This window comes from Meles meles, chromosome 17 (genome assembly GCF_922984935.1).
Source record: "Meles meles chromosome 17, mMelMel3.1 paternal haplotype, whole genome shotgun sequence".
NCBI classification, from domain to species: Eukaryota; Metazoa; Chordata; class Mammalia; order Carnivora; family Mustelidae; genus Meles; species Meles meles.
In genome coordinates this window covers 47,805,059-47,829,034 of record NC_060082.1, presented here as the reverse complement: position 1 = coordinate 47,829,034, position 23,976 = coordinate 47,805,059, and the positions used below count along the sequence as shown (strand labels likewise).

General features: G+C 37.5%; 1 protein-coding gene across 1 annotated transcript in view; it reads left to right on the top strand.

Annotated features, from left to right (window-relative positions):
* HMCN1 (hemicentin 1) overlaps positions 1-23,976 on the top strand; it is a 498,146-nt gene that overhangs the window by 103,162 nt on the left and 371,008 nt on the right. The window contains exon 2 of the mRNA XM_045983171.1: positions 6,399-6,469. Coding sequence (XP_045839127.1) covers positions 6,399-6,469 — 71 coding nt within the window. The remainder of the gene's footprint in view (positions 1-6,398; positions 6,470-23,976) is intronic.

Here is a 23,976-nt window from a genome sequence, read left to right as displayed (position 1 = left end):
GCTCCATTCCAGGACTCTGGGATCGTGATCTGAACTGAAGGCAAACACTTAACTGACTGAGCCACCCAGGTGCCCCTTTGTTATGTCTATTTATATTTATATTTGCTCGTTTGTACACTTCCGGTCAGTTTGAACTATTTGTTGAATGAGTGAATGCAAGTATTTAGGGGAAACCATATATATAATATCACATATGTACAGACACATAAATGCATCTATCATATTTTTAGCAATGTCTCTGATTCCCATATTCTTGCCCATTAAGTGTTCCTTCATAAATATGATCTTGGATCTCTGAATTATATTTTCCCTGGAAACATGATCAAAGGACTGCATACATTTGTTCACTTGTGGAAACAATCGGGGTGAAGTTAAGTCTATTCTCTTAAGATGTGGAAGTTTTCACATATTAGTGATTCATTCCTTAGGACTAGAAAATATGTTTTTTTCTTCAACATTTTACTCTTTTTGAAATTTTTCATTATCCCTAATAAATGTCTAGGTTTACTTGAAAGACCATTAATGCTAAAGAATTGTTTAAGAGAACAATTAAAACTTTGAAATGAATTCTAATTTTATCTTAAATTTAAAAACACAATTCCTTATAAGAATATCATTATTTAAAATGTTATTGTACATAGTATTCATTTTCTTCTTGTTTGCTTTCAGAGTACCTTGATCACACTGGAAAGCTTGTTAAATAAATTTTACTATATTAATTAAATTTTATTAAGTAGCATGACAAAATATTATATGTTTTCTTCTTGGATACACCTTGTCAATACATGGGTATATTTTGGTGTTAAAATGTCATTTTTTAATTTAGGGTTTCAGGTAAAACTAAGAGTTTGAACTTTGTTGGCCATTAAAATTCCCACACTTGTTTTTGCAAGAGTGCTTGCTGCAGCTCGGCTAAGGTCCAGTGTAAGCAATGACATCCTTCCTACTTAATACACCTCAGAGTCCTGTGTCGATTACTAGGGCATTCTTCTTTGCTTCCTGTTCTAAACAGCTGTGTAACATTGCTGAATTCATGTTCACGATTTTTTCTGTATCCTGTTCAGCAGCAGGCCAAGTGAAATGACCCTTGCATTTTACAAATATTGGCTGCAGTTTCGCTAAGTACATGTATTTAAGGTTATCGTACAACTCATTGTTAAATGAATAATCTCTTTGGATAGTGGAGCTGAATGCTATGTAATCAATATGAGATAACAGGCATGAATTCACCAGTGGCCCGGATTTTATAAAACACACCAAATACATCACTTCATGTCAGAACAATCATTAAGGGCATTTAAGTGGTCTTCAAAATTACCTATTCTCGTGTGAGTAGGAATGTACTCAATTTAACGAGTCCTGAAATATACTTTGGCAGTAGCTTAGTTCAAAGTTGGGGAACAGTTTTGTTTTCATGGATTAGATGTAGATGCTGGACAGCAACATGATAACTGAATGAGGATAGGGAAATCTGGGAAGAGTTGATAGTGGAATAAAGTGAAAAGTGAGAGTGAATATAGTTACTAATCTGCTTTTCTGTAGCATTCCAAGGCAGAAAACAACATAATTTTCATTTAGACAACTTTAATGCTTTGAATAGGTCTGATTACTAGTAACTTTGCACATAGAAGACATTGTAATTGACTTATGTTGAATTGACCGAGAGTAGAATTTTTAGAGCATGGAACATGTTGAGATTCAGTTCATGGGAAGGATTCTGAACAGCCCATGTCCCAGTGCCTGGAATTTCTCTGCTCTAATGCCAGCCTCTGTTCATCTGATGTTCTCTTTGCTCCCAGCTCCTTCCTCATCTCCTCCTTGATACCTTCACTGTGTATTTCCCTAGAGTTCAGGGGTCTCTATTCTCCTTGGACACTGAGAAAGTTTGCTCTCCCTTCCTGTATTGGCTCTTTTCAGGCGTTAAATAGACTTTCTGATGTTTTATAGCTTGCTGTAGTTTTCAACAATTTCCATTGTGACAAGCTCTGTGATTTATATATATGTTTGATTCTTCTCTAATGCTCTACAAATATTGTTTAGTTTATAATGCAGCTAGGGGTTCTCATTTTAACTTTTCATGTATTTACGTGTAACTATAAATATAAAGCCAAGAACGATATATTTTTCTAAAACCAAAGAAATTGGGAACACCATTATCAAATCATGCATGGGTACTGTTTAAACCCTAGCAAGCACCAGTTTCTTTTCCTCATATTATCAAGAAGCACTTTGAGTAAAGAAAAACTGTAAGGAGCAGAAATCTCTTAGTGGAAAGGAAAAAGGAAGTGAGAGACTGGATATCGATCTTGCCAAGTGAAGCAGTGAAAGAAAATATTACCTTGTGAACTTCTTTCCATTATTTTCTCAAATACAATCCAACAACTGAGATTAAGAGAACAATGGCTGAGATGCTGGAAATAAATCCAACCCATCTGATAAGTCCCTAGGAAACGAGAAATAACAAAATGAGAAGAGGAGACTGCCTTAGGGTTTTGGACACTTTTTTTTTTTTTTTTTAAATCAAAAGTGGTCTTCTGAAGCATCACATATTTCTTATATTTGCAATAATACATGTTGCCCTAATATTTCTTTTTCCTTAGATTTTTGTTTGTTCATTTATTGATAGAGAGTACATGTGTGAGCAGGGGGAGGGGCAGAGGCAGAGAGAAAGGGAGAGAGAATTTCAAGTGCACTCTGTGCTGAGCTGCTGAGCATGAAGCCTGATGCGGGACTTGGTATCAGGACCCGGAGATCATGACCTGAGCTGAAACCAAGAGTCCAGTGTTCAACTAACTGAGTCACCTAGATACCCGTGTTTGTTTGTTTGTTTGTTTCTTTTTTAAGATAAGCTATCTGTAGACAATGGCATCTATTGATTATGTATTAATAACTTGGTTGAAGTAAAGAACAAAACATTTAGCAAATAGGGAAGACTGAAAACCTCCTTGGTTGGCTAACTGGTGTCATATTGATCATGTCACATGGATGTTACCTATGGCATGGAGGCTCCATGATGTAATGAAAAGAGCAAATAATAAAAGATCTGAAGGCCTCTGTTTAACCTTTAACCTTTATTCTTTCTTTTTCTTTATTGTTCTTTGGTCTAATAAAGATAATTTCCAGGCATGCAACAATAAAGAATTCTGGATATTGTGTGCATCAGATTAGGCATTCAAACATGGCCTATCTTGCCTGTGGTCCAGAAGAAAGGAAGAGAAAGTTGGTAGTAACAATCATCAACAAAACGGAGATCTTGGAAAAGAAGTATTCGCCAGTTGCACATGTTGCTCTGTGTAGAAAATGTTTTCAGATATTTTTTTTTTTCCCCTACCACCACCGTTTTCAATTTCATCTTCCCTACACCTTAACTTTTATTGCCTGTAGATAAAAGATTGAACCAAATGATCTTTAATGTCCTTATACCTTAGTAATTCTGTTTGGAGATTGATGGTTAATTGACTGGTTGATTTTTTGGTGGGTTTTGTTTGTAAGCAATAAGATAAAGTTAACTGAATAAAGTGGAGATGGTCTCATTATCATAGATTAAATGCTATGCACCGTTATTTTCCCCGTGGCTTTATTGTACAAATTCAAAGCAACATTAAAGCAAGTTAGAGAAAAGTCAAAACATCCAAGGAGTAGGACTTAAATCAGGCTTTTTAGAATGAGTGGCATATGGGCAAATGAAAGACAGTGGGGACAGCCATGGGAGTAATGAGGAAGCACAGTAGCCTAATGCTAATGAATGTTGAGAAAGTTAGAAAATTGGATTAATAGAAGAGAGACTTGGAATGCCTTGGAGAATTCCCACTTAATTCTGTGAGCAATAGAGGACCATGTTCAGGCAGGAAGAGAGGACAAAGTTGTACCTGCTGGATGTCCTCAGAGGCTTGGCAGGGGATGAAACCAACGTCAGCAAAAAGGAAGAGAAGAGGACATTGCTCATACCACAACTGGCACAGGGCTGTATTAAGCGAAGAGAAAGGCTGGAATGGAAGGGAGGAGGCTGATTTTGCCAAACAGTCATTATCATTCAATTCAAAAGGATGCTTACAGTTGGAGGGATATGGCAGTTCAGCAAGCCCTCACCTCTCTTTGAGTATCTCTCATCACTGATAAAAGATTTATCTCAGCTGTTCAGTGTAGTTTGCAAAAATGCTTATTAATAAGCTGCAGGAGGGATTTCCTATCTTTGTTGAAAACAAATGGGTATTTGGTATATACCCATATATATAAATGGATATAAATGAAGGCTACTCAGTCCTCTTATTTTAATAGCAGCCCTTGATCTGCACTCTTAAAGAACAGCCATATATCCAGGGCTATTTTTTAAATTCTTATTGTAGGGAATTTTTTTTTATATGTGTGCCTTCTTTAGTCTTATGTCATTGCTTTCCTCTAGCACTCCTTGTATTTCTTCCTAAGTCTTGAGCTTTGAATTCCAGAATTATTTCAGTATTCTGCCATGCAGGAACATGGAAGTTTGGCTTGACAGTGCTGTTGACAGTTTCTATGTCAGGGTGTAACTGTCTGGCATATTCTTTGCTATTTTGCATTCCTTTGCAAAGTATGCCTTTGTTTAGTCTTGAGGGAGTAGGCTTCTCTGATTTTCCATATACTTGGGACAAGACTTTCACATAACTAATAACTGTTCTGCTTGGTATGGAATGCAGATGTTTGCATTTTCACCCAGTTTCTCCAGTTGCTTCTCCATTCCTTTTGCATACTGCAAGGTGTCTAATCTGTGATGAAGGAGGCAGGCATAGTTTTCATATGATTTCTAAGAAAAATTACATGGGTTATGGCAGACAAATTGGGCTTCCTTTCCAGTTTACCTCATTCTAAAATTCTACAGTCTGTTTTTGTATTATATTTAGCACATTATAGAAGGCCTGACTAATTAATTATTATCCTTTGAAGTCATAAAGGCTTTGTCTAGCAGTGTGCCTTTGAAGCTAAAAAAATGTGTTATAAAAAGTCAATGTTAAATATTTTGATAATTTTGTACTGCAGTTGCATATTGTCATTTTGGATACAGCCTATATCTTCTTTAGATAAAATAGATTTTCATCCACCTGAGAATGTAAGGTGATATGTCTGTGCACGTGATACTCTGATGAATTTTAATACTGTATTCCTTAAATAGATGAATGTTTCTTAAGGAAGTAGTTGATACCTGTGAAGACTACTTTCCACTTGTCTATTTTAAAAGTTGATGGTATTTTTTTTTTAAGAAAATGATCTTTGTGGATTAAAATGTTTACCATAGATATACTGTATACTATGAAAAAAATATTGTCAACTTAACCCACCCCGGTATCTGGGCTCTTTCTCTTCCCCTGACTTTAGTCCTGACGTGAAGGTGGCAGCAACCACAAAAGTAATTATGTTGGTCAAAGTCGGCTCAGGAGATTGGTGATAGAGATGGACAGTACCCCCAGCCCTGGGGGAAGGATGTGGTAGGGACTATATCCTCAACTTTTAATGTCCTCATTTCAGTGGCTCTGCAAGTTCTTAAAAACCCTGTGGCATTCATTTGCAATGAGGTGGATGGAGCTAGAGGGTATTATGCTAAGCAAAATAAGTCTATTAGAGAAAGACAGCTATCATATGTTCTCTCTGATATGAGGAATTTGAGAGGCAGGGTGGGGATGGGGGGAAGGGAGGGAAAAATGAAACAAGATGGGACTGGGGAGGGAGACAAACCATAAGAGACTCCTAATCTCAGAAAACAAACTGAGGGTTGCTGGGGGGAGGGATAGGGTGGCTGGGTTATGGACATTGGGGAGGGTATGTGCTGTGGTGTTGTGAATTGTGTAAGCCTGATGATTCACAGACCTGTACCCCTGAAACAAATAGTTCATTATATGTTAATAAAAGCGAAACAAAACAGAACAAAAAAATCCTGTGGCATTGACGTTCATTTGTTTTTATGTTGTTTAATGTTAAACTTTTTATTTTCAACTAATTTGGACTTACAGAAAAGTTGCAAACAAATTTACAATGTCTAGCGGAGAAAACAGAATTATAGGCTGGGTAACTGATTAATGTAGAGTCCAGCAACAAAGTAGGTATTCAATAAATATTCACTGACCAGTGAGAGTCCCCTGAACTGATCCTGGGGCTCCTGACTCTTTGTCTTATGACATTTTTGACTGCCCCTCTGCATTTCTTAAGGCTAAAAATTCACTCTACATAAGCATGGTTTCCAGCAAATTGTAAGATATTCTTTGGTAGCTAGTTGTAAGCTGAGAAACAGTCTGTTGTTTTGCTGGCTATACATTTCTTATTCATAAATAACCGTGCAGCATGCAGAATGAAAGACATATGCAAACACAGTAAAGTCTTTAATGCTGCTGATTACCATTTATTCACCTGTGTTATTTTTATCTTCATAGAAATTGGCCCAGTGACAATTACCACAGATCCCAAGAAATTTCAATATGAACTCAGAGAACTGTATGTTCAGGTAAGTGCTTGCTTTCAGTTTTTCAGTTTGTTTTAGGGGAAAGAAAAATCATGAACTTTTATCTGATTTCCCTTATTTTTAAATCCGATAGAAGTCATTGTTGAGTTCTAAATTCCAATACCACTTCTCTCTCTCACTTCTCACTTTCTCACTACCGCCTCTCTTGCGTGCTGAGTAAATTGAACAGTAGATGTGGGAGTGGGGCAGATTGGGTTCACCTTCATGTATGAATCACCCGTGGCTGTTGTCATGCAACAGTAGCAGACAAAAGAAGTTTTGATAGACTATTTGGCCCTCTTAGCCTAAGATATTTCCTATATGACCCTCTACAGGAGTTAACTGAATCCTGCTCTCGGGGAGTCCCTTCATTGAGAATCATAAGGAACAGTTAATTCTTTCCCCTTAACGGAAATGGTATAATTAAAATAATTTTGATATTCTGTGCTATAAATCAACTGTATAAAATTTTTGGCCATAAGTATAATTTGGTTATGAGAGAAGAAGAATAACTGGTTCAACTGTTATTCTGAAAACAGGACTTGGGGATAGGGTTAGTATGTACTTTGTCCTTAGTGCTGCTTTGAGATCATTGTTGATAAATCCATTCATTAAAACAACAACAACAACAACTTGCTCTTTGAGGCTGTTTCACTATGCTATCCTCCATGAATGGTCTCTGCTGTAGTCATTTCCAGACTTTCTGACCACTCCCCATCGTCTAAGCTTCTGGTACCTGGATCTTTGGCTACCTTTCCTGTTCAGGGCTGCCACTATTCCAGTGACTTCAGCATTTATGGGAATGAACTGTCAGAACCTTCTCCCCTCAGTTCCTTGACCTGCTAGTCATCCTCAATAACCTGTTCTTTACTTTATCTCAGTCTTCCATGCACCTTCAGGACCTTATCATCACTAATCCATTCTACCTCTCAAATCACTGTAATTCAAGCGTTAGAGCAACAGCAACCAACTTGTGTACCATGCTTGTTGGCACAACTGTTTACAACTGTTCCTTTACCCTCATTGACCCCTGTCCTGTCGTCCTATCTCCCAGGACATCAGATATCAGATCTCTCCTTTTCTTTTTTCTATCTCTCTTTTTTTTTTTTTTTACTTCCCCTCAATCTAGCTCAGAGTCCTGTCATTTCAAAAACACACTTTTTTCTTTCTTGTCCGTTGCTTTTCTGTTCAAAAGGCAAACCTCGTTCCTCTCTGACCCCAGTGATCTGCATTATTCATGCTTGTCCACCAGTGATCAAGTGTGGCTGAAGTCTAACAACAGGGCAGGTTGATTCCACTGTAAATACAAACCCACCTATCTCCACTGGACTCTCAATACTCCCATGATCTTACTGTATTTATTGATCAATTAATCTCCCATTTCAGGACACCTGGGTGGCTCAGTAGGTTAAGGCTCTGCCTTCGGCTCAGGTTATGATCCCAGGAAATTGGACTCCTTACTCAGCAGGGAGACTGCTTCTCCCTCTGCCTCTGCCCTTCCCCCTGTTTATGCTCTCTCTTTCTCTTTCTGTCAAAATAAATAAATAAAATCTTTAAGAAAAATAAATCTCTTATTTCTCCCAATGACAATAATAGATCTTGTCTACTCTTTTTAAACCTCCATCCCCTTACCCTTTCATGACTGGCTACTTCAGTGAGTTATCTACTCTGAGCAAGTGGCCTCACGTACTGTTTCAATACAGGTACATACAAATGGCAGCCCTCTCTTCCTCATACCTTGAATCCACCGACATCAAGTACCCATTCTATTCTCATTCTTTACTTGATCTCAACTCTTTGGCTTTCTCAGGATCTTCGCTCTCTCAAGCTGTTTCTCTCAGCTCCTTAAAAGTTCCCATTTATTCTTAAATATGTCCTTGTCTCTCTAAAAACCAATCCAATCCCAACGAACCAAACCATAAAAAGCAAAACAAAAATAAACAACAATAAATTTCTGTTTTTCTCAAATCCTCTTATAAATAACAACTTTTATCCTTCTTAGTTCTTTCAATATCAAGAAAGTTGTCTGTATTCACCACCATCATTTCCTCACACCTGTCTCCCCCATTCGCTCCTCCATCACTCTATTCCCAATAGCCCCACACCATCAAAGTGGTTGTAGCTGGTGACGTGTGATCTCTGTCTTGTTAATGCAGTGGGAACATTTCAGTCATCAGCATATTAGATGGACATCTTTGTTGTCTTTGACAAATACACCCTTTCCTACACTCTCATTTTGCTTTCACTTTTCCTCAGCTTCCTAGACAGCTCATTTCTGTCCACATGACCTTTCCATTGCTCCACCCTTGGTCCTAAATCCTTACTCTTTGACCTCTATTTGTTATCTTTGTGAATGATGCCTACAATATTTTGGCTATACTACCAAAAAATCTGAATCATCCTTAATATAACCCCTCCCTTCCCCCCCAATATCCAAAACATCAAGTTTTGGATTTTAACTATCAAAATATTTTTTATATCCTCCCTTTAAGCAAAATCGCCCAAAGCCACATAAATATTTCTAGCCTAGAGTTTTCCTCTGAGATACAGACCCTTACCTTATGTCAGCCTCTGGATGTCCCAATGGCCCTCTACAATGAAACTCACAAACGGGCCCTTTCCATTGCTCCATACGTGGTCCTGAATCCTTGCTCTTTGTCCTCTGTCATCTTTGTGAATGATGCCTACAATAATCTGGTTACATTACCAAAAAGTCTGAATCATCCTTAATATACCCCTCCCCTTTCTCCCAACATCCAAACCATCCAGTCTTGGTTTTTAACTTTCTAAACGTTTTTCATATCACTTGATTTCTATTTCTGTTGTTACTTCCCTAGTCCCAATTACTATATCTTCAGTCTAAACAAATAAAAAAAAGCTAAGTGATTTTCCTGCATTTATTCTTGCTTTTATTTTCCAGGCTATTCTCTATTCTGTAAACAAAATGATCTCAAAATACATCTTTCAGCCTTCTATAGAGCCTCTCTTTGCTCTGGACTTGGGCTCTGTCTTAGGGGGCTTCCATAGAGCCTCCCCATGTGTGTATCCTCACCCATCTCCTAGTGGCATTTTTGTACATGCTCTTCTCCTTGGATAGGAAGTTCCTGTCCTACACCCTGCCTTCAGTTGCATGTTCCCTTAACCCAGTTTGAAATCCTGTATTCAAAGTCTAATCTTGAGTACCACTTACTCAGAGATCCTGCCCTGTCCTCCAGGCTTGGTCATGTATCGCTACCTCTCTCCATTACAAAGTAGTTGGGATTTCGCATTGAAGAACCGTGTCTGATTTAGTCATCATTACCCTAGTAAAATGCATGGCATACAGAACATGCTCACTCTTTGATGAATAAAAGAATGATTGAATATACCAACAGCCTAAATTAGAGTTGAGTTTAATACTTTGGTTTCACTATTGGGTGAATGACTTGATTTGTAACTGTGTATGTAACTGTGCATAATATGAATATAATTGGTGCATAGGGTGAATAAGCCAAAGCTTCGCATTACAAATATGTATTCAGTCATTATTCTTTTATTGTGCCTCTCTCCATAATTTTTAAATTATACACTAAAATAAACTATATTTCATGAGAAATCTCAGTAGATTTCCATAGTTATCCCTTGGCTCATTTTCTCTTTTACTAAATTTATTCTGATTATTTTTCCACTAATAATGCTCCATTTCCTTTCTCTTATACCATGTCATTCTTTTTCAGTCTTTTCTTGATACTTACTTAGATTTTACTTTTCTATCACTCAATATAGCAAATTCTTTGCCACTTTAGATGTCCAGATCCTCTGAAAAAAATCTCTTTTTTATTTTTGTTTTAAAGATTTTATTTACTTATTTGACAGATAGAGATCACAAGTAGGCAAAGAGGCAGGCAGAGAGAGAGGGGGAAGCAGTCTCCCTGCTTAGCAGAGCCTGATGCGGGGCTTGATCCCAGGACCCTGGGATCATGACCCGAGCTAAAGGCAGAGGCTTAACCCACTGAGCCACCCAGGCTCCCCTGAAAAAGTCTTTCCATAAAAATTTCCATCCTGTACATGAATAATGGGAATTAGAAATTATAGTGCCCTGGTTGTTAAAATTTTTATGTTGCTTTATTCTGCTATGAACTCCTGCGAGCAAGAGCCTTGTAGCTCTCATTGGGCCTCTTGATCCACCCGTGGGGTAACTGGTATATGCACTAGAGTGGACTTAAATAGATGTGGAATAAATGGATGTTATATGAGGCTAGCCTCTTTTAAAAATATGTATTTAACAGTAAAAACTATATATAATACTATATTATTATATATATTAATTATATATCATTATGTAGAATATATATAATATATATTACATATATATGTTCCTTTACACTCATTGACCCATCCTATATATATAATACATATAATATATTATTAATATTATATAATTACACAATTAATATTATATAAATATAATAAAAACAAATATAATTTAAAGTTACTTGACAGTACAAAGAATGACTCAAAAACCCAGTTACAGTTTTCATTACATAGAGATTCAGAAGGGCCAAGGAGTGGAGATCTCTAGCTGATAGAATATTAAGAAAGGATTTACTGTATTCATTTTTTTTTTTCCATATGCAGAAGTGCAGCTGAGCTGTATTCTTTAATATCTGGCTGGAACGAAAATCCCTACATTCTCAATGAGGCCTGGCACTGGCCCTTCCTGACTTCCTGCCTCTCCCTTTCTTTTGTTCTGAAGGATCTTCAAGGAGTGGGCTTATCCTCTGTGCTCCATTTGTCTCCAGGGTGAAGGATCAGGATTCCTGGCTCATACTCCATTGATTCCCTCCCTAGAGCCCTGGTGCAGCACCTCTGGAACTGAGCCCAACACAGGCACTACATAGGGTTGTATCATGTCTCTGCTCAAAAAATTAATCTTTCTTTTCTTTCCTCCTGGAATGAAAGCTGATGTACATTTTTCTGGAGGTTTTCTCTGGCCTGGCTTCATTTTATGGGCTTTATTTTTGCATTGTCTTGGGATCCAAGAGGATGCTTAAGTAGAACAACCAGTTTGAGAAGAAAACAAATATTTACTTTTGTGCTTTATTCAACATTGGGCATTGTTACAGGCATCGTTACATTTTAAATGAGTGGCAAAAATTTTCGTTAAGTAAGGGTCAGGTATGAAAAGACTCTAGGCTACATCATCACTTAACCCCTAATCTGAATAATATATTTTGTTTTCTCATCAGTGTTTGCTTAGAGAATATTTTATTATTTCATAAGTCAGTCTAGAAACTAAACTTCACAAATTTCATAAAATTTTAGCACGAGATACTAAATTTTGTTTTGTATATAATTTCCAGACCCCTCTTCAGTTCTCCTTCTACCATTTTTAGTGACTCCCTGAAAATCACTGTATCATGAGCAACAAGAATTGCTGTCCTTTTAAAACCAACTTAGCTTTGGGCGCCTGGGTGGCTCAGTCGTTAAGTGTCTGCCTTTGGTTCAGGTCATGGTCCTAGGGTCCTGGGATCAAGCCCTGCATCAGGCTCCCTGCTCACACTCCCCCTGCTTGTATCCCCTCTCCCACAGCCTTTCTCTCTCTCCGTTGCTCTTTCTCTCTGTCAAATAAATAAATAAAATCTTAAAAAAAAAAAAACAAACTAACTTAGCTTTAAAAATTTTTTTAAAGTTAATAATTCTTTTGCATTTGTAATAGTTTTGAAAAAAAGAAAAGTAAATTTAGTTTTAAGTAAATTAAATAATTGACCATTAACGTTACACTAGGCTTGGCTATTTTTTTTAATAGAGGTATAGGTAACTTGAAAAGCAATTTAAAATTTTCCAAGAAAAACTTAGAAGAAAAAAATCACTAAACTTAAATCATTAAATTTATAACATTATTTTCATTTTCCTTTGTCATCTTTCATTTGGAATCAAGGGAGTAACTTGAAAAGCATCTGAGCTTTCTCTCTGGGGAAAAGAAGGGAAGACAAATGTCAACAAATGGTATTCAAATCACAGAGCTTTGGGAATTAGCATCCCTGTAAATATGCAGTACAAAGTGCTGTCTAAGGTCACATTCTTTATAGGAAACTCTAAACCTTTTTGATTTTTAGAAAATGGTATAGCAGCGATATGTTTTTAAGCCTTTTACCTATATGTTCTTTTTAAAAAGATTTTATTTATTTGTGGGGGGGTGCAGTGAGAGAGGGAGAAACAGTCCCCTGCCCTCTCCCCGCCACCACCGTGGAGCAGGAAGCCTGATTGACCCTGGGGCTTGATTCCAGGACCTGAAAACAAGACCGGAGCCAAACGCAGATGTTTCATCAACTGTGCCACCCAGGCGCCCCCTATCTATATGTTTTGGTTTTGTTTTTGTTTTAAAGAACAAAAAGCAATTAGTCAAACATTTGAAATGTAAAGAAAAAGAAGTTTTACAATAATAGAATTATTGTAAAAAAATACTTTTTTTCATATAGATAGTTGGTACCTAAAACTGAAAAGCTTCATGTTCCCCTTGCAAAGTCTGTTAGTAAAATTGACCTTAAAAAAGCATAAAAAAATACATAGAACAGCATCATCACATACCAACAAGATAGTTAGGAAGAAGATTATTATTGCAATTCTTTAACAGGAGCAGAAGTATAAATAGGCAAACTGCAGCAGGCTGAGGTTAAGAGAAAAAAGTGTTTTGCTGTAGTGTAGAACAGTTGATGTCAGGATTAGTACTTGCAAAGGAGAGTATGAGAAACCATGGCCAGATAGGCCAAAATGGTTAAAAAGAGGAGGACAGGATAGTGCTGGTTTTAGAAGAGCAATATATGATGATAATTTTCTATACACTTTATCTGATTTCTAGTATTCTAAATCATCTTATGCAAAAGTATACTTTTTATTTCTAGATTTAAAGGAAAATCTATATGAATTTTAAAACCCAAACTGATTATAACAGAAAGAAATTAAGAAAAAGCAAAAAAAAAGAAAAAGAATAGAAAAGAGAAGGATAAATGTAAGTGCAGATATAGACACACTGTAAAACTATGAAAGATGTGATTTCTGTTTTTAGTATTGGACTTGATTCAACTGAAGACAGCTTTTGTTTCTATTTAGGTTCTTTCTTACAAATGTGTATATATGGAAGTGTATAAATTCACTTTTACAGGAGGAATGACATGTATTTAATTTAGGGAAGAAGGTGAGATACGGTGTCCAATGCTTGTAGCTCATAATGCGTGTAAAAGCTTCAAGAATAGTAGAGCCAGTGTCCAGCCCAAAGTAAGGGCTTGAGGAATGTTAGCTATTATTACTACCTGTAGCACCCCAAGTTTTTTTAAGGGAAATAATCACTAAAGAATCTTGCCATAAATGACCAGCAATTGTGGATTATGTGCCTTGTGATATTTTAAAGTCATTCTCTCAACTCACAGCCACAAAAATACTAATATTCCTTTTAACAAATGAGGATACTCAAGCATTGAGATTTTAGGTAAAAAGTCTTCATCAGATCCTCAAACTGGCAAGGAGTAAAGCTGGTCTCAAAACTAGATGTTTTTAATGCCAAAGCCAGTGTCCTTTATCACTGTGCTATTTTCTAAATATTGATTTAAGTAACCTAATTACACTATATTTATAGAATTTGTATTTTATTTCAAAGTAGGGGTATTGAGAATTAAAGGCAGATGTAAGTCTAGGGCTGATCTCATCCTCAATGAAATGAATTTATTCCTTGAAAGTTTTGGTTTTCACTGCTGCCTCTAATCACTTTGAGTAATTGGCTCCCCTGAATTTACTGAGTAGCAAATGATAAAATTAATCATAAATAAAATTTATTTCTATTGCTTAACATATGTTCTCATTACTTACTCTGGTAAGCTTATTTAAGTATTACCTCACAAACACCTTGGAGAGACATGAGCACAAGATGCCCTTTAAGGGACTGAAAGGTAGTGTTCATACTGTAGTTGTATTTGTAGGTGAGGTTTTGATTATTTTTGTTAGAGTTGAAACTTATTGCAGTTTGAACGAAACACTTTTTAGAACTTTGATTTGCTGCTAGAGTTTTCTGCTACACCATGTGAATTCTCTGAGGGACAAATAATCCTAAATCCTCAGAGAACAAAAAGAAGGGAAGGCCCCGAGTAGAAATACTTGGCTTTTTTTCTAGCTATGCACCCTGATATGCTATCTGGAAGCAAAAATATAGATGATTTCTTAACAATCTTTTGGTGTGCACTTCAAAGGACAGAGAGCGTAGAAGAGTGTTCTGACTATTGGATTACTTTTTTCAAAGCAGACTATAGACAGAATGATGTGGGTGTGGATTATGGTGATAAAAGTCTCAATTTTCTTTTCAAAGTGTGCATGTGTGGCAATGTTCCAAAGGGTAAACACATGAGTTATTGCAGAGTAAACATTGCAGTTACATGTGACAAAATAACTTTAAGAAGAGGAATTCACTGACCATGATGCCTGGGTTCACCCCATACATGCTCCTTCCCCAACCAAAGGATAACTCTATTCCCCGTAGTAAGAATCGCATCTGATTTTGTCAGTTTTTAGGTGGTGGTAAGGATGGAGGTCGAAATGTTTTCTGTGGGAGAATCTTTCTTGATCTAAAGCCAGGACTCCTAGAGAAAATGATCAACCTCATGTTGAGCAAAATGAAAGTACAGGAAATTAAGAGTTTCTTCTCAATCCAAATTGATCAAGAGCAGTTGTCAAGAAGCTGTCTTTATCCTTAGGCCTTGAAAAAGTGTCAGGTAGAATTGTGGAGTCTTGGTTTTGGTATTCACTTTGTTACTCGGCCAGTTATTCCATCAGATGTCTGAATCCCTTCCAGAAACCTATCAATACCTTAGAAATGAACTAACCCCAGTTAGGGATTCAATAGCACTGGTCTTCATCACCAGATGATACATGGGGGCCCTCCTCCAGAGCCGTGTCCTAGAGCCCGTCTTGGTGTTGGAGGCTGATACTGGGCTTTGGCCATCATATCATATGACTGAATTCAGGTGCAGTCACCAGCTCAGTCGGTCAGATTCCCTTCTATAAACTTTAAACCAGGTCTCCCTCCTTCTATATTCATGTTGATTTTTGAAAATCCTCTTTATCTAGACTTTTCATATATATGAGTCTCCTCCTGTGAGATGATCTAGCATTTGCTTCACTAGTTTCATTTAATGACTACTAGCTCTGAAACAACCCATACAATTCATCTATCTCAAACTTCCCCATAAATTATAATGTTCATAAACTATAAAGATTTTATTAATAAAAATGCATTGTGTTTACATATATATATTCCCCCCCCAAGACCTAAAAGTACGTAAGCGGTATAAATGCATTTTTAACACATAAAATAAAACACACATTACACAATCACAACATTATAATCTGCTTCAACTATGCAATAACAAAGATAATACCAAATGTGCTGGGGAGTATATAAAATCCATATGTGAGTGTTAGAGTGGAAAGGAAGACAGAGATTTTAGTGGGAAGGCTGAATCTGAGGAGTGCTAAGGAAAGACAGAGAAGGGTCATGGCCCAAGGAAAACAAGGAGAAAGAAAGCCCGCCTGATCCTTGAACAAGCAGATGGTGAGTGACTGCAAGGGCCTCGTTAGGCCCGCAGCCCTGCCCTCTTCTGGCTCCTTCTCTCTGGGCAAACAAGGGAGCCATATGTTAGGAGAGATCAGGAATCCCAACCAGGGACCTGGACAATGTCTTAATTTGATGGGAGAAGAAAAGGTCACAATGAAAAGGTGCAGAATCCTTGAAGGACAAAGGAAGGAATTCTGTAAGTAGTATGAAGGCATATCATTTTCTGGTTTATTAATCAAGATATTGAATGGCTCGTACATAGTGTATCCTTTATGATTTTTAAAATCGAGGTGAACTAATCTCCTAGGATCAGACATGAAAGAAGTTCCAACAAATTGAAAGGTCAGTTGTGGAAGAGTCAGATCCTTACTGCGGAGAAAGGATAACCTGAAAGCCTGGAAATGCTTGTAATTGTTACCCTTTAGTACATCTGAAAGCAATGGCAACCGTTTTTAATGCCTTGATTTGGATTCCACCTTCTCCAGACTAGTAGAGGGAAACATGGTGGGCTGCCTGGAATGTAACATCTTTTATTTTGATTATAGAGATTTAATGTTTGGGCTCTGAAATGCTCTGATGGGGTGCCTGGGTGTCTCAGCTAGTTAAGCATCTGCCTTAGGCTCAGGTCATGATCTCGGGGTCCTGGGATCCATCCCTGTGACAGGCTCCCTCCCCAGCAGGGAAACTGCTTCTCCCTCTCCCTCTGCCCCTCCCCCTTGCTCATTTTCTCTCAAATAAATAAATAAAATCTTTAAAAAAAAAATGAAATACTCTGATTATCTCTCACTATATCCCTGCTCTATTTTCTACAAGTGATGAAGACCAAATGTCACTAATGCATTAGGATTCTACAGTCATTCTGATTTATTTTATACTTGCTTGGATGCATTTTTATTTTAGGTTCAATGCAGTGTAATGGTTTCCACATGTACCTTCTGTTTTCTTGGTAATAAAATCACACAACTACGTTTTAAGAAAGAGAAATGAGGTTATAAAGTTTCAGCTTAAGACCGAGTTTCATTTCTAAATTTTATAGGTAAAGGGCAAAGGACACAAGTAAGACATTCAAAGCAGTGGGTATTCACATGAAGGAAAAATAAAGTCTGCCTTTGAAACAAGGCTTAGTAGGTGATAGTTATGTTAGAATAAGGGTAAGTATTATAAGGCCACTAATGCTTATTTTGGACTTAGGCATGAGCCTACCAAAAATGTTTCATTTGTTCATTGCTTGGAGTTAAGCTTCTCTGAGAAACGACTGGTATAAACAGTAGTTCAGTGAAAATGGATAATGAGACTAGAAGAAGGGATACGAGTTGACTAGAAGAGAAATAATAAGGCATGGGGTAAGGGTAAGGGCCTACTCTGAGATTAGCCTTCCTAGTACACTGACCCGTTGTTTGATGAGCATTTTCCCATTAGGATTTGGATAGGGACCTCATTTCTTTTCCAACTCCTCTCAGGGTTTAAAGGTCCAGTTTACTTCAGTGCTACTCCCACATTGTCTTGTATTGAGAAAAGACAGCGTGATAATCTCTGCTTTATTACTCCCTTGACTGATAAGATTTCTCTTCATTCTTATTTTATCTTGCTTTTCAGGAATTTTTTTTTTTTACACAATTATCACTGCAACTCTGAGGTTACAGTTTGTTTGTTTTTTTTTCTTTCTTTAATTCCAGGAGCGACATTTACTGTAAAAATGCATATGCTTCTGTTTTTCCACTACCCATTTTTTTCTATCTGAAATGTCTTTGGCAACTTAGTAAATCATAACCATCAGTCAAATTTTAAAGATAAAGTATATATCAAAATACAGAGTAAGAATATGCCTACTGATACAGATAAGTTCTATTTCAGAGCTCAAGTAAAAACACAAAACTAGCCAAGTCAGGCCCTTCCCGCATTACATTTTTGTGTACGTGTGCAGGTTTATGTGGTTTTGGGAGATACAGTTCCATAGCTATGTTTGTTTTCTTTTGTTAAATATTAAAGCTGACAGCATGCCAGGATTGACAGAGGAAGACTGAGAGGGAGAGAGATAAAGAGACAGACAAGGATGCAGAGATATGAGAGCTGGAGGGAGTTCGTTTTATATGCCACTAAGAATATACTTGTACGTTTAGGAGGCTTAGCTCTGGAATTATATTACTTTGAAAGCAGACAGGCTAGGCCTGAGTAAAGCTCAGGCTGAACACAGAAAGCTTGCCTAGATTGTGTCAAGATTGCTTCCTTTGCACAATCTCACTCACCCATTTCCTCACTGTTCATTTATCCCTTCATTAATCAAACTACAAAGGAACACTTACTGAGTTCCTCAAGGAACAAAGATCTAGTGGGAGGAAACAGATAAATTCTAACACACTCAACAAATGCTTCAGTAGAAGAATGAACAATATTCCGTGGGTATCTTGAAGAAGGAGAACCTTTTTTCCTCTGACAAGCTACTTGCTTGCAGTCACAGAAGCACAGGAAGGTAATAAAATGCCCCAGTGGAGTTTGCATGAACTCTTAGGCCAAGGAGAATTGAGTTCCAGTATCTGTACTTTCACTTAGCAGCCGTGTGACGCTTAGGAAAGGGGTTTTCAAGATTGAGTGTGCTGGCAATGTAATGTGCTAACAATGACACCTACCTCATCAACCGATGTAAAGACTAGATTACAGTGTATGTGATGATACTGTCTTAGTGCTTGGCTCAGAATGGACATCCGCTGACTTATTACAAGTAAGGTGTCTTATTACCAGTAAAAGTGTCAATTAAATGAATGAAGCTTTTCATAGATTCAACTTCATCAATTCTAAGTTTCTCCATTATAGATGTTTAATAGAATACTATTTTTCTTTTTTTCCCATTTGGTATTCAAGTCAAAACATAAAATGTTAAGGTTTTTTTTTAAAGGACTCCTTTTTTAAAGCTTGGAACTAACGTAAAATAGTTTATTTTTAGAGTTTCAGTTGCAAGTCCATTGCCCCCAATTTAAAAATCTGTGTGTGAGTTTGACATAAATCAACCTAAAAGTATCTGATTTTGTGAATTTTATTTATAAGGATGGACATTTTGGCAATGATTCCCTTTCATTCTCTTCTGCCAAAACTAGTTTACAAATCAGATGATCAGTGATTTGAGAAAGACTATTAGCAAACCTGTGGGATGAGTTTCTAATATATATGTATCTCAATATATTTATATAAATGTGCAAAAACTTTGTTTATAAACTTTGTGTGTGTATGAATATATAAATATATATACATATATATATATATATATATTTAAACAAAGTCAATAACTTATAGATTTTTGGAGTCGATTGTCATTTGATTCCTGATCCAAAGTAAATCAAAGCAACTTGAATTTTCTTTTTAATAACTTCTGCCGGGAACCAAAGTTGGTGGAAGTCTTTTAGAGCAAAGCAATAATCTTACAAATCACAGTCTAGAATGAAGCCTACGTAACTAAACCAAGTATTCTTTTTTTATATATATATATTTTATTTATTTGACAGAGAGAAATCACAACTAGGCAGAGAGGCAGGCAGAGAGAGAGGAGGAAGCAGGCTCCCTGCAGAGCAGAGAGCCCGATGCGGGGCTCGATCCCAGGACCCTGAGATCATGACCTGAGCTGAAGGCAGAGGCTTTAACCCACTGAGCCACCCAGGCGCCCCACTAAACCAAGTATTCTAAAGCAGTGCTGTCCAACAGAAATATGATGAGCCATATGTGTAATTTTTAAAAACAGCTTAATTTTAATATTTAATTCAGTTTTGTCCAAAATATGACCATATCAACATGTCATCAGTGTGAAAAATTAGTACTTCTTTAGTTTTTCAATTTAAATTTTAATTCATTAAAGTAAAATAAAATATTTGGTTCACTAGTTTAACTAGCCATATTTCAAATTCTCAAAAGCTACTTCAGGCTTGTTAGTGGCCATTGTCTTAGCTCATATCTATAGTATTCCTTTTCTAGATAATTTTAGTGATTATTTATGATTTAAAATGATTCGAAATTCAGACTCAAGTATCACATAGGGAGCTTTTAATAAGGATATGACATTATATGTTAACTTCATTTGTAAAAAATTTTTTTTCTTTTCTAGAATATATATCCACAATGAGATAGACCAATAGTTTCATTAAGATATAAATTATTGGTTAACATTTATTTTTAGTTTTCATTTATCCACTAACCTAGCTAAACAAAAAGGTAATGATTTAAAGATATTGTACTATTTTGGAAAGAGAAGAGTTGTTCCTGAGGACAACTTCTAACTGATATGGAGTCAGTATGATTATAATATAATCTGTATCTGCAAGTGTGAAATTCAGGGCAGCATAATCATTTTTGTTGGAAAGAAGACACTGATTTCCAGGGCGCCTGGGTGGCTCAGTGGGTTAAGCCTCTGCCTTTGGCTCAGGTCATGATCTCAGGGTCCTGGGATGGAGTGCCACATCGGACTCTCTGCTCAGTGGGGAGCCCGCTTCCCCCTCTTTCTCTGCCTGCCTCTCTGCCTACTTGTGACTCTGTCTGTCAAATAAATAAAATCTTAAAAAAAAAAAAGAGAGAGACGCTGTGTGGCTCAGTTGGTTAAGCCGCTGCCTTCCGCTCAGGTCATGATCCCAGGATCCTGAGATCGAATTCCGCATTGGGCTCCTTGCTTGGCAGGGAGCCTGCTTCTCTCGCTGCCTCTGCCTGCCACTCTGCCTGCTTGTATGTACTCTCTCTCTCTGACAAAAAAAAAAGAGAAAAAAGAAAAAAAAAAGAGTACGCTGATTTCCAAAGCAGGAAAAAAATTAAGCTACACAAATCCCTCTTAAGGGATGCATAAGTACATCCACTATGAGTTTCTGACATACATGGATCAAACTGTTTCCTTTTGACTTGACATTCCCCCGTTTTTCTGGCTGCTTTGAGACTTTATATTAATTTCTCCATAAGAGTTAAAGACTTTGTTTTGAGAAGATGATATAAAAGAGTTTAAGGAAGAAAAGGAATGCCTTTCATTTGCAATTCTATTTGTGAAATTCTCTGGAGTTACAGCTATTGGCTCCTCACACTCTTTCCGTTGAGCATTAACCAGTGTTACGCTTACTGTATACGAGGTTCAGTGTTTCACAGAGGTGCTGTTTTCAGCAGAATAAGGTGGTTCCAATATTTATAGAAAATGTTCTCGACCATGTAGGTTTTATTAAAATGCAATTTCAAACTTCTCTACTCAAACTTATAGGGTAAAAAAGTACTTAAAGGCTTTGAGGTTCCATTTCAACACATGGGTTTTTTTTTAGGGCTACCTTCAAGTTTTAGTATGAGTCTGAAGATATGGAGAGATCTCAGTGGGATGCATTCATCTAGAGTAGCTTCCAAGGATTCTAGTGGTCTCTAGAGTCTACTTCTGGGTGATGTTTTGAGATTAACTAAGACATCCCTACATCCTCCTAGAGTAAATTTGAACACAAGCGGCTCAAAGCATGTCCTTTACTAACTGGACAGGGCTTATCATTCTTGTCATTCCTAGGATATATCCGTGGAGATTATTTAGCTATTTTGATTTTTGGCCCATAGACAGAAGACTTCTCCCAACCCCTTGATATTAGGTGACAATTAGTAAAAGATAATTAATCTCTCTTTAGAATTAGTCTACCACAGAGCTAAGTTTATTGTATACTTGGCCATTTAATAAATGCTTGTGGGATGGGTAAATTTTATATTGTGATTCACATTCAGGTGGATTATGTCAAGCACAGTTGAGGAGTGCTTTTGTTTAAGCTTCTGAAAATACAATAGGAACCTAGTTTTTTGAGCAGTCAAGAATATTCTTTACAGATGTGCAAAGTTGGCTTCAAGTAAGAATTATTCCTATGCAATATATTAAAGTTATTAACATGTCCAATAGCTATTCCCACCTTCTCAGCACACAAATGCTTGTTTAAGGACATTTTTAGCACATGACAATCCCTCTAAACAACTGTTATGCAGAAGAAAACATGCTATATCATTGACATGTAAAGCATATTAAAGTAAAGTTGTAGAGTGAAGAAGTATATTTGACTGGAAGAAAAGAGAAAGTTTTAAAGAGGGGAAGGCATATCATCTCAGCCTTAGAAGGAAAATAGTTCAATTAGTCAAATATTTACTCAGTGATTACAATATGCCAGCAAATGTTATGCACTCAGGACTTAAGGACTTGACAAAGCACAGTTACTGCTATGAATGAGCTTATACAAAACGGGAGAATTTAGCCATGCATATACTTTTTAAAGATTTTATTAATTTGAGAGAGAGAGAGAAAGAGAGAGCATGAGTGGTGGGAGGGGGAGAGGGAGAAGCAGACTCCCTGCAGAGGAGGGAACCCTGTGCGGGGCTCCATCCTGGGATCATAACCTGAGCTAAAAGCAGAGGCTTAACCGACTGAAGACTGAACCATCGAGGTGCCACAAGCCATGCGTATGTTGATGAGGAGTGTTGATGGTAAATGGAACAGTAGAAGGATGAATGAAAGTCCTAAAGGCATTACAGTGCAAAGAAAGGGGCATATTTAAAGAATAGGAAGTAGTCTTAGCTTGAAGGAAGCGATTTATGAAGAGGGAGCAGTGGAGATAGGAAACTGGAAAGAGCATTTGATCCAACACAAGTAGTAAAAATTTTAAGTAGGAACAGGGTACTGAGAGCTCTTTACTGAAGGAAAAATTAAGTTTGTTGCTAGGCAGAGCAGAAGGTGAGATGGGAGGCTATACTTGTAACAAAATCAATGATAAAAAGATGAATTATGGGAAATAAGGGGGAAGGGAAGGTACTGATTCAGACAGAAGTAGAGGAATATGGTTGGACCATTGATTGGGTGAAGGAAGAGGGAGGCATCAAGGTGACTAAGGTTTGAACCTGAATATGGAGGCAGGTAGTTCCACTAACAGAAATAGGGAAGACATGGTTGGGGAAAATATGAGTTCTATTTTAGACCCTTGGAATTGTGGAGACCCATAAAACATCTAGGAGATTCTTTTTTAAAGATTTTACTTATTTATTTGAGAGAGAGTGAGAGAGCATGAATGGGTGGGAAGGGGCAGAGGCAGAGGGAGAAGCAGAATCCCTACTGAACAGGGAGCCCAACCTGGGCCTCGATCCCAGGACTCTGGGATCATGACCTGAGCTGAAGGTAGACGCTTAACCAACTGAGCCACCCAGACACCCTTGCAGTAGATGCTTAACAGGCAATGGAAATGCAGTATTAGGGTTGCCTGAGTGGCTCAGTCGGTTGGGCCCTTGGCTCTTGGTTTTGGCTCAGGTGGTATTGTTGGGTCCCCCAATAATGGGTCCATGGTCAAAGGAGCAAGACTGATACAAAGCGAAGGTCAAGTAAAGCTTTATTTCATACCAAGCATCAAGAATCAAATCGACCATCAAACAGACCGGTTGGGGCTGCCCCTTACAGAGAGGACCACACCTCTCTCTGTCTGCTTCACAGATTAGCTTTTAAGGGCAAAGGCCATGTGATTGGACCTGGCCACACACAGGTGGCCAATGAGATTGCAATGCACAGAGAAAGCTGCACGGTCATGCTAGGTCACACATGGGTGGCCAATTGAACTATAATTCACCCCATAGTAGACATTTGCTCTAGCCTATCACCTTGGTGAGAATTGGCGCCCAAAAGGCGGGGTCCACACTCCTTGGTAGCTAGGGAGCCAGTATGCCTGCTCTACTGATTGGATGTCTCCACCTGACCCGACTCATCCCTGCATTTGGGCTGTTATCTCTACCTGACCTGACCCACCCTTGTATTTGGGCTTTGTTACCTTGGACTGGTTTTTTGGACTTACTTTTAAGTAAGTTCCCCTGGGGGTGGGGGGGCAGGGTCAATTTAAGTTTTACTGCATAAACATCAAAATGGCTGTTCAACCGAGGTGGGGCCACTCTGGCTAAATAGGTCCTTATAGTA